The 12,596-nt window shown below is 39.7% G+C and overlaps 1 protein-coding gene across 2 annotated transcripts in view; it reads right to left on the reverse strand.

Moving 5' to 3' along the window:
• The window catches only part of LOC127443136 (E3 ubiquitin-protein ligase HECW1-like), a 77,888-nt gene that overhangs the window by 14,811 nt on the left and 50,481 nt on the right, over positions 1–12,596 (reverse strand). For both annotated transcript variants that reach the window (XM_051701671.1, XM_051701670.1), the window contains exons 12-16: positions 8,565–8,677; positions 5,829–5,950; positions 5,532–5,717; positions 5,292–5,426; positions 4,661–4,766 (exon numbers count right to left, since the gene is read on the reverse strand). In XM_051701671.1, the coding sequence (XP_051557631.1) occupies positions 4,661–4,766; positions 5,292–5,426; positions 5,532–5,717; positions 5,829–5,950; positions 8,565–8,677 (662 nt within the window). The remainder of the gene's footprint in view (positions 1–4,660; positions 4,767–5,291; positions 5,427–5,531; positions 5,718–5,828; positions 5,951–8,564; positions 8,678–12,596) is intronic.

Consider the following 12,596-nt stretch of genomic DNA (forward strand, 5'->3'; position numbering starts at 1 on the left):
AAAATAAGCCACAACGCAACAGAAATAAGCCAAAACACAAACAAAAATAAGTCACAACACAACAGAAATAAGCCAAAACACAAACAAAAATAAGCCACAACACAACAGAAATAAGCCAAAACACAAACAAAAATAAGTCACAACACAACAGAAATAAGCCAAAACACAAACAAAAATAAGCCACAACGCAACAGAAATAAGCCACAGCACAACAGAAATAAGCCACAACGCAACAGAAATAAGCCACAGCACAACAGAAATAAGCCACAACGCAACAGAAATAAGCCACAACGCAACAGAAATAAGCCACAGCACAACAGAAATAAGCCACAACGCAACAGAAATAAGTCACAACGCAACAGAAATAAGCCACAACGCAACAGAAATAAGCCACAGCACAACAGAAATAAGCCACAGCACAACAGAAATAAGCCACAACGCAACAGAAATAAGCCACAATGCAACAGAAATAAGCCACAACGCAACAGAAATAAGCCACAATACAACAGAAATAAGCCACAATACAACAGAAATAAGCCACAACGCAACAGAAATAAGCCACAACGCAACAAAAATGAGCCACAATGCAACAAAATTAAGCTACAATACAACAGAAATAAGCCACAATACAACAAAAATAAGCCATAACGCAACAGAAATAAGCCACAACGCAACAGAAATAAGCCACAATACAACAAAAATGAGCCACAATGCAACAAAATTAAGCTACAATACAACAGAAATAAGCCACAACGCAACAAATTTAAGTCCCAACCCAACAGAAATAAGACACAATACAACAAAAATAAGTCACAATGCAACAGAAATAAGTCACAACACAACGGAAATAAGCCACAGCACAAACAAAATTAAGCCACAACACAACAAAAATAAGCCGCAACAAAATTAAGCTACAATACAACAGAAATAAGCCACAACACAACAACATTAAGTCCCAACCCAATGGAAATAAGACAAAACACAACGAAAATAAGCCACAATGCAACGGAAATAAGTCCCAACCCAACGGAAATAAGCTACAACGCAATGGAAATAAGTCCCAACGCAATGGAAATAAGTCCCAACGCAATGGAAATAAGTCACAACACAATGGAAATAAGCCACAACACAACATAAATAAGCCATAACACAACGGAAATAAGCCACAACACAACGGAAATAAGTCACAACACAACGAAAATAAGCCACAGCACAAACAAAATTAAGCTACAATACAACAGAAATAAGCCACAACGCAACAAAATTAAATCCCAACCCAACGGAAATAAGTCCCAACCCAACGGAAATAAGCTACAACGCAATGGAAATAAGCCACAACACAATGGAAATAAGTCACAACACAATGGAAATAAGCCACAACACAACGGAAATAAGCCACAACACAATGGAAATAAGCCACAACACAACGGAAATAAGTCACAACACAATGGAAATAAGCCACAACACAACAGAAATAAGCCACAGCACAAACAAAATTAAGCTACAATACAACAGAAATAAGCCACAACGCAACAAAATTAAATCCCAACCCAACGGAAATAAGTCCCAACCCAACGGAAATAAGCTACAACGCAATGGAAATAAGCCACAACACAATGGAAATAAGTCACAACACAATGGAAATAAGCCACAACACAACGGAAATAAGCCACAACACAATGGAAATAAGCCACAACACAACAAAATTAAATCCCAACCCAACGGAAATAAGTCCCAACCCAACGGAAATAAGCTACAACACAACGGAAATAAGCCACAACACAATGGAAATAAGTCACAACACAATGGAAATAAGCCACAACACAACGGAAATAAGCCACAACACAATGGAAATAAGTCACAACACAATGGAAATAAGCCACAACACAACGGAAATAAGCCACAACACAATGGAAATAAGCCACAACACAATGGAAATAAGCCACAACACAATGGAAATAAGCCACAACACAACGGAAATAAGCCACAACACAATGGAAATAAGTCACAACACAATGGAAATAAGCCACAACACAACAGAAATAAGCCACAGCACAAACAAAATTAAGCTACAATACAACAGAAATAAGCCACAACGCAACATAATTAAATCCCAACCCAACGGAAATAAGTCCCAACCCAACGGAAATAAGCTACAACGCAATGGAAATAAGCCACAACACAATGGAAATAAGTCACAACACAATGGAAATAAGCCACAACACAACGGAAATAAGCCACAACACAATGGAAATAAGCCACAACACAACAAAATTAAATCCCAACCCAACGGAAATAAGTCCCAACCCAACGGAAATAAGCTACAACACAACGGAAATAAGCCACAACACAATGGAAATAAGTCACAACTCAATGGAAATAAGCCACAACACAACGGAAATAAGCCACAACACAATGGAAATAAGCCACAACACAACGGAAATAAGCCACAACACAATGGAAATAAGTCACAACACAATGGAAATAAGCCACAACACAACGGAAATAAGTCACAACAACGGAAATAAGCCACAACACAACGGAAATAAGTCACAACACAACGGAAATAAGCCACAACACAACGGAAATAAGCCACAACACAACGGAAATAAGTCACAACACAATGGAAATAAGCCACAACACAACGGAAATAAGCCACAACACAATGGAAATAAGCCACAACACAATGGAAATAAGCCACAACACAACAAAATTAAATCCCAACCCAACGGAAATAAGTCCCAACCCAACGGAAATAAGCTACAACACAACGGAAATAAGCCACAACACAATGGAAATAAGTCACAACTCAATGGAAATAAGCCACAACACAACGGAAATAAGCCACAACACAATGGAAATAAGTCACAACACAATGGAAATAAGCCACAACACAACGGAAATAAGCCACAACACAATGGAAATAAGTCACAACACAATGGAAATAAGCCACAACACAACGGAAATAAGTCACAACACAACGGAAATAAGTCACAACAACGGAAATAAGCCACAACACAACGGAAATAAGTCACAACACAACGGAAATAAGCCACAACACAACGGAAATAAGTCACAACACAATGGAAATAAGCCACAACACAACATAAATAAGCCACAACACAATGGAAATAAGTCACAACACAACGGAAATAAGCCACAGCACAAACAAAATTAAGCCACAACACTACAAAAATAAGCCGCAACAAAATTAAGCTACAATACAACAGAAATAAGTCACAACACAACGGAAATAAGCCACAGCACAAACAAAATTAAGCCACAACACTACAAAAATAAGCCGCAACAAAATTAAGCTACAATACAACAGAAATAAGTCACAACACAACGGAAATAAGCCACAACACAACATAAATAAACCACAACACAATGGAAATAAGCCATAATGTAATGGAAATAAGCCACAACACAACAGAAAAAAGTCACAACTTTTCTATTCTGTTGTGGCTTATTTCCATTGTTCATTAATTTTGTTGTGCTGTGGTTAAATTCAGTTGTGTGGTGGCTTTTCTGATGGGGCTTATTTTCGTTGTTGGTTAATATAGTTGTGCTGCGGTTATTTTCCATTGTGTTGTGGCTAAATTTCATTGTGCTGTGGTTTATTTCTGTTGTGTTGTGGCTTATTTCCATTGTTGCTTAATTTAGTTGCGCTGTGGTTTATTTCTGTTGTGTTGAGGCTTTTCTGTTGTGTTGTGACTTATTTCCGTTGTTGCCTAATTTCGTTGTGCTGTGGTTTATTTCCATTGTGTTGTGGCTAAATTGTGCTGTGATTTATTTCTCTTCTGTTGTGGCTTATTTCCATTGTTGTTTAATTTTGTTGTGCTATCGTTTATTTCTGTTTTTTGGGGGGGCTTATTTCCATTGTGTTGTGGCTAAATTTTGTTGTGCTGTGGTTTATTTCTGTTCTGTTGTGGCTTACTTGCATTGTTGCTTAATTTTGTTGGGCAGTGGTTTATTTCCGTTATGTTGTGTCTTTTCTGTTCTGTTGTAGCTTATTTCCGTTGTGTTGTGGCTTAATTTCGTTGTGCTATGTTTGTTTTCCCATTGTGTTTTCAGCTTTTATTTGCTTTGCTAATTTTGTTGTGTTGTGCACACCTGGGTCACCATAGTTTAAACCTCATCAGCAAAAAGGGAGATAGATTGTGGAAGTCATTCTTTTGAACTCACAATTTTAACAAATTCCAAAACACCAATTCAGCAACAAATACATCACTCAAGTGTTCACCCGCAAGGTATTTAAAAATGTAAAAAAAAAAATTTGGTTTGTAACTACTGGTGTTTATTACTATGTATTCTTTGTTATATTGGTATAAAAAAAAATATTATATTAAATTCTTCCTTATGTTCACTAAGTGACAAATGCAGTGGAAAACTTGCCTTGCTTACTTTTACTCTATTTTAATTCTTGTATTAAACATTTTTAATCCACTTTGGCAATAACAGCTGTTTGGTCCAAATATTTCCTCTGATTGAAATAAATAAATACTAAACGTCAACTTTTTGACCAATGTCAGAGCAAATAAATAAATAGAGACATATATTGAATATCATCAAAAGCCGAGATCACATTTTTCCAGCTATACTGGCTAGCCCTAAGCGCAACAGTAGTCCAATGAATCAGGTCTGTCTGTCATCAAACCTAATGGAACTGGCTCCTGCTGGCCTTGGCTTCGTATGGCTGCAACCAGACTGTTTCCTGGTCTGGCTAACAAAGACACTCCGCGGGTGCGTGACACCTCTGATGCCTGGGAATGAACAAACATGGAAACAAATAAATAAACTAATAAATCTTGTCACATAATGTAACGATCATCTAGGTCTCAATACGACTTTTTGTTTCAGTTGCTTCAAATTTTGTGTTTATATTGATCTGAGCATGCTCAGTGTTTGTAGAAATATAAACATCACACAGAATTTAGAAAATCAAAGACCCAATGGTATTTTTTTTAGCAGATATGCATTTCTAGGAAAATGGACCAAAAATATTGTTACCCTGCACAAGTGTATCCAAATTTTTTTATAAAAAATTTGATCTGTAGAATAAATAAGTCTCCTCCACCTAATATCACCTACTTACAATTAGCAATAGCAAGTAACAAATCATGGTCCATGGTTGTGATGTTAGGCCTAATGGCTATTTTAAAAGAGGTATGACCCCTACCATATGTCCCGTCCCAACTGCACTCATTAAACCATTTCATGGGGCCTTTAAGGTTTTATCTCATCTTAAAGACACATAAAAGATTGTTTATCTTCTGTGTGTGTCTAACCTCTCCTGCGCTGTAGCTGCGTAATCTCTGCAGGTGCTGCCGGTGTGTCAGGTGGTTGGGCAGTCTGCCGTTTTGCAATGGGATCCTGGGATCAATGAAGGTTGTGGCACGACTGTTATGATCTACAAAGAATGACTGCAGAGGGAAAGAATGGAAAAAGAAGATAGACAGTTGAATATTAGCTTGATAAACATCAGTATTGTGTGAGACAGGGTTCATGGGTATGAGCACTTCTGGTACCTTCCCCTGTGGGTCCGTTTTGATCTCCCATCCCCTCGGCAGCTCCAGTTGAGCATCAGCAAAACGATTCAAGAAGGTCACCAGGTCACGGTTGTGCTGGTAGCGCTCAAAGTTGCGAGCATCACGCCTGATCTTTAGAATCATGTGTTTCAGACACGAGCTGTTGGTGAACATACGATACGCACCCTAAAAATAAAGAGAGTGTGATGTTACCTTGTACTTGTCAATCAATAGAAGTATGCAACTATTTAAACGGTCTAATCTATAGAAACAGTGTGTATTGAAGCAGAAACTTACGTAATTAGCATGGAGCACAGTGAAGAACTCTGGGTGAGTGATGAATTTAACCGCTGGACTCTGCAGCAGTAATGTGATCTTCTGACAGTGACCAGGAGAACACGGAGTGTCTCTCCTCAACTCTGAGAAAGACAAGGAAAGAGATCTGTAACAACATATAAGTACATCTATAAGTAGTCTCTTTTCAAATTAATCTGTTGCAATAATTCACAAATCTTCACGTAGCCTCAAGCAGTTTGAAACTTCAACTGTGAAAAGTGAATCAGTCGGAGTGGCTGCTGAATTTAACAACTGACTCATTTTCAATGGTCGGTCAATTTTGACCGCGAATACCAAAGGTGTCGCTTTTTTATTTACGACCACCATTTTTTTTTTATGTTCAGATGGCAAATGGAGGCAAAGTCACCAAGTCTTGTACTGCTCAGATAAAGGAAACCATTTTTATTAAATGAGGAAAATTTATTTATGTTAAAAAATGACAGAATACCATAAGAAGGTAAAGCATATTATCCATTCCGTTTATAAGAATATTTAGCAAAAAAATGCACCATTCATGGCAATCTACCATTCATTCCTATGGGGGAGTTCTGCAGAGCTTGTCAGAGCGAGCAACTGTAACCAAGAATGGCAGAGCTTAATGAAGGGTCAATTCAGACTTGAAGTACCACCTGTTTTCAGCAGGGGGCAGTAAGCAAAACTCCAGCTGCATAGGCAACATGTAGCTGTACAGACAGAGACACACCTGGACGGAGCACAATTCCGAATGCAGGGATCTTGAGACATGTTTTTCTAAGTTTCTAAATACATTTAACCTGACACTGCAACCTAAAACCGCTGTGTTGCAACACAACCAAAGTGAAATGCTCCAAAAGTGTCCATCTGATGTATGTGTACATTGACGCGTCCTTAGAAAAGCCCTTATTCGTTCTCAGACATTTGGCTCTTTGGGTGCTTCCACCTGAGAGAGCCCGTCCCTGGTTTTGTATTGAACCGGAAGTTTTTGCCCCTATTTTGCCATTGCAAAGCCTTTCAATCAAACTAACCGGTGAAGTTAAGTTACACCCCGTTATCTCGCATTTGCACTCGGTATGGACAAAAGTGTCCAGAGTGTTTAATTCAGACATTTATTTAAATGTTGCCACGAGCATATGACTGAACCCAAAATTATGTATTAATAAGTCCCCTTTCTGCTGGTCAGAGTGGATTGTGAGGGGGGTTACTACACTCGGTGACCTATTTGAGAGTGGAGTGTTGAGATCCTTTGAAAATTTTGTTCAACATTTTGGGATTCCCAGATCTCAGTTTTTTAGGTATTTACAGCTGCGCCACCTGCGCTGTACTATTTTTGGGAGTAGCATACACCCACCCTAAAGCGGCAGACACTCTGGGAGTGGTGATTACTGCTTTTGGAAAAGGTCATGAGGCATCAGTGTATTACTCCCTGATAATTCAGAGTCTGGGGGACGGAGCTTTAACTTCTATCAAGAGATTATGGGAGAAAGATTTAAACTTGGTATTGGAGGAGGGAGTGTGGGCTAGGATTCTAAAAAAGGTAAAGTCTGCATCTAGAGATGCAAGGGTGCGCCTTATGCAATTCAAGATTTTTCATCAATTCTATTTGATTCTAGATTGTATAGGCTTGGTCTTAAAGACATACCCACCTGCTGCCGATGCCAATCAGAAGGTGGAGACACAACCCATGTTTTTTGGTGGTGTGTTAAGACCCAAGAATTTTGGTTGAAAGTTCAGAATTTTATGTGTGAAGTATTGGGCACTCAAATTTCATTTTGCCCCATACTCTGTATTTTAGGCGATGGGACGGTCATCAATATAGAGAATAAACACACAACAAATTGGGTCCTAACCAGTGTCATGATCGCCAGACAAATAGTTTTAAGGGGATGGAAGTCAGCTGGAGCGCCCCCATTTCAGGAGTGGTGCTCGGAGATTGGGAGGGTGGCGGATTTTGAAGAAGGGTCATCTAAAAGACTGGGGAATTTGGACTCATTTGTGGGGAAATGGGGCAAATATTTGGCATATTTTGAGGGCTCTCGGGGAGGGGCAGTGGAGAGAGAGGTGTAGTTGTTAATGTGTGTAATTATTATATTTTTGTGTGTGTGTGTGTGTATATATACTCATATGGGACCACAGGAATGTTTGTTGAGGGTCAGGGTGGGGCTGGGGATAGGGAGGGGTAATAGTGGGGGTTAAATATTGATTCTGTGTATATATGTTTTGCTTTTCTTTGTTAAATGTATGAATCAATAAATTAATAAATCTATCTTGGACAGATTGACATATTCAATAGCAAAATGGATTCCTATGGACTGCAGGCCAATGAAAGGCTTATATTCAATAATATAGAAATAAACAATATTTTGCCTTCTACAGACACTTATTGTTTTGTCTTATCAATGCTTTACTTATCTGCCACATTAATGTAATGAATTTTAATTAACTGAATTATATGTTTATAATATATATTATATTTAAATGTATTTAAATATAATTATTTATAATTATTCAATCATTATATATTTAATTATTTTTATTTGAGGGGCTTTCTCAGCAAATATTAATATATGTGATTTATCATGTAATTAATTTGATATAAAACTGTAAATCGATTGACAGCCCTAGAAAAAAAACTCAAACATTACTAAAAATAGTATTGATGTTGTTTAGTATGTCATAACCATTATGATCAATATAGACAGCTGATGTGTGTGAAGTTACCGTTTGTCTGTGGCGGTGAGTCTGTTTCAGTGTTGGATGTCCTTTCATTTCGAGGGCTGCCTGACTCCTCATCTCTCCTCTCTGTGGCCATCGTCCTCTGGATGGTCTGATACCTGACAATAGCCATATCAGGTATTACTCTCCAAATCTCAAGTATAGAACTACAAATCCTACAATCATTTACTAGTGAATTGTCATTAATGATGAATGTCATTTTTTACAATACAGAGAAAAACGCTGTATGAAGTGAATAGAGATTTTAAACTTTCCCCACATGAAAGGAGTGTACCAGCAAAAACGAGGGTACAATATAATTTTTGGGTGAACCTGACACTTTAAATGGGCCATGAAATGGATAATCAAATTTTCCTTGATATTTAGACAAACAGCAATCAGCCACAACATTAAAACCACCTGCCTAATATTGTGTAGGTCCCCCTCATGCTACCAAAACAGCACCAACCCGCATCTCAGAATAGCATTCTGAGATGCTATTCTTCTAACTACAATTGTAAAATGATAAAAAAGCATGACCCCTTTAACAGAAGTGTTATTTTCCCTTTTGTCAATTTAAAAATCTACCAACAGCCTTGTCAATACAAAGTGCACATTTTTTGTTTTTTAAAATATTTAAATGTTCATAAAATGTTAGCAATTTGATAAATGTTAGTGATCTGCAATCATTAAATTGTACAATGTTCTATCAACGTTGGCCAATCATAAACTCATTTCCGTCAACCACTTGAAAACATGACTGTCGAATATTTTTACAACCATTTCTAATGAAACACCACAATTATGAAACCATCCATCCAATTAGGAACTCTTAAGCAGCTCAATAAGATGAGCACACTAAAGCCTAGTGTGCTCTGAGAATAATCCATCCTAAAATTATCATCTGTTGTCTGCGGGCTAACAAAGAAAAAGCTTTAGCTACTTTCTGAATCAAAAACTGCTATATTTTTAATCTGTAGGTGGCAAAAAAGTGCCTATTATTTACTTTATAACTATATACATAATGTGTATATATATATTTTATTTTTTCACACCAATCTATACTCCATACCCCATAATGACAAAGCAAAAACCAGATTTTTGATAACTTTCTAAATTTATTAAAAAGAAAAAACTGAAATATCACATTGACATAAGTATTCAGACTCTTTGCTATGACACTTGAAATTTAGCTCAGGTGCATCCCATTTCTCTGGATCATCTTTGAGATGTTTCTACACTTTGATTGGAGTCCATCTCTGGCAAATTCAATTGATTGGAGATGATTTGGAAAAGCACACACCTATCTATATAAGGTCTCGCAGCTGAAAATGCATATCAGAGCTAAAACCAAGCCATGAGGTCAAAAGGAACTTCCTGCAGAGCTCAGAGATAAGATTGTGTCAAGGCGCAGATCTGGGGAAGGTTACAAAAAAAATCTCCTCAGTGCAAGACACATAAAAAAGCACCTAAAGGACTCTCAGACGGATTACATCACGATGGCGCCGCGGATGGCCGCCTCGGTGTGGAGCGCTCCTATTGTTTTGTTGTTTTTGTTTGTTTGTCCTGTGTTTAGTAATCTTTTTCCCCAGACAGTTTTACCAGACACGAACTGCTAAACATTCGACAGCTTATACCAGACAGTCTTTTCCCGGTTTTTGAATAGTCAGACATTTTGCTGGACATTTTAGTCGGAGGCGCAGCGGTGTTGTTTAAAGCGCTAGGAGACGCAGGCGAGGGAGACGAGCCGGTGCGCTGGTTAAACTCCGTCGGCGCGGCTTTCGAACAGCGCTGCCGAGCATTCATCTTGCGAATCTCCACTCTCTTCCTAACAAAACGCACAAACTACATCTCCTCACCCGCACAAACAAGGACTTTTCAACCTCTGCTGCCTTGTGCTTCACAACCTGGCTGAGTGAAGCCATTCCGGACAGCGCGTTACATCTGCCGGGCTTTCAGCTGTTCAGAGCGGATCACATCGCGGAGTTAACAGGGAAAACGAGAGGCGGTGGAAAATGCTTTTACATCAGTGAAAGTTGGTGTACAGATGTAACAACGTTAAAGAGGATGTGCTGTCCTAATTTGGAAGCGCTCTTTACTAACTGTAAGCCTTTCTACTCGCCGCAGGAGTTTTCCTCGTTTATTCTGGTGAGTGTGTATATCGTGCCAAACGTGTGTTTGAATGCCGCGCTGCAACAGCTGGCTGATCAAATCACAGACACGGAACAACAATACCCGGACTCAGTTATTATTATTCTTGGGGATTTTAACAAAGCAAATCGCACACGTGAACTGCCCAAATACAAACACATTACATGCCCCACCAGAGACAGGAACATACTGGATCATTGCTACACAATAATTAAGGATGCATATTGCTCTGTCCCTAGAGCATCTTTGGGACTCTCTGATCACTGTCTGGTTCATCTTCTTCCAACCTACAGGCAGAAAGTAAAATCAACCAAGCCATTAGTAAGGACTGTAAAGAGATGGACCAATGAAGCAGAACGGGAACTACAAGCCAGCTTCAACTGCACAGATTGGAGTGTTTTTGAGGCTGCAGCCACAGACCTGGACGAGCTCACAGATACTGTTACATCATGTATCAGTTTCTGTGAGGATAAGTGCATTCCTACTAGGACTTATTTAAAGTTCAACAATGACAAACCGTGGCATACAGCAGAGCTCAGGCAGCTTCGTCAGGCCAAAAAGGATACTTACAGGGGTGGGGATAAAGTCTTGTACATCAGGCCAGGAACACACTGAACAAGGAAATCAGAGTGGCTAAAAGAAGATAAAAGTTTTCAGCTAACGACCCTGCATCAGTGTGGAGTAGCATGAAACAACTCACAAATTACAGGACTCCTACCCCCAACCCTGTGGTGGACCAACAACTGGCTGATGACCTGAATGTGTTCTACTGCAGATTTGAAAGGCCCAATCTCACACCCCACACCCACTCTGACCTTCACTTCACACAAACACCAACACCTCCTGCAACCCCCCTCCTGCTACTCAACCTGCACTTAAGATCTGTGAAGATGATGTGAGCCGTGTCTTTCGGAAACAAAAGACGAGGAACGCTTCAGGCCCAGATGGCGTCTCACCAGCGTGTCTTCGATCCTGTGCTAACCAGCTGGAACACATCTTCACACAGATCTTCAATAGATCACTGGAGCAGTGTGAAGTCCCATGCTACTTCAAACACTCAATCGTTATTCCTGTCTCAAAGAAACCAAAATTCACAGGACTTAATGACTACAGACCTGTCGCCCTGATGTCTGTGGTAATGAAATCATTTGAGAGACTGGTGTTGGCCCACCTGAAGAACATCACTGGACCCTTTCTATATCCCCTTCAATTTGCTTATCGAGCAAACAGGTCTGTGGCTGATGCAGTCAACAAGGGATTGCATCATATCCTGCAACATCTGGACAGACCAGGGACATATGCAAGGATCCTTTTTGTGGACTTCAGTTCGGCTTTCAACACCATCATCCCAGCTATACTCCAGAATAAATTACACCAACTCTCTGTTCCCATGTCTATCTGTCAGTGGATTACCAGCTTTCTGACGGACAGGCAGCAGCTTGTGAGACAGGGGAAACTCACTTCCAGCACCAGTACAATCAGCACTGGTGCCCCCCAGGGATGTGTGCTCTCCCCACTACTCTTCTCCCTCTACACTAATGACTGCATCGCCAAGGACCCCTCTGTCAAGCTCCTGAAGTTTGCAGACGACACCACTGTCATCGGCCTCATCCGAGATGACGATGAGTCTGCATACAGAAGGGAGGTTGAACAGCTGGCTGTCTGGTGCATTCAAAACAACCTTGAGCTGAACACGCTCAAAACAATGGAGATGATTGTGGAGGAACACCCCAACACTGACCCCCTCACCATTCTAAACAGCACTGTGGCAGCAGTGGAGTCATTCAGGTTCCTGGGCACTACCATCTCACAGGACCTGAAATGGGAGACACACATTGACTCCATTGTGAAAAAGGCCCGGCAGAGGTTGTACTTCCTTCGCCAATT

This window comes from Myxocyprinus asiaticus, chromosome 6, assembly GCF_019703515.2.
Source record: "Myxocyprinus asiaticus isolate MX2 ecotype Aquarium Trade chromosome 6, UBuf_Myxa_2, whole genome shotgun sequence".
NCBI lineage: Eukaryota > Metazoa > Chordata > Actinopteri > Cypriniformes > Catostomidae > Myxocyprinus > Myxocyprinus asiaticus.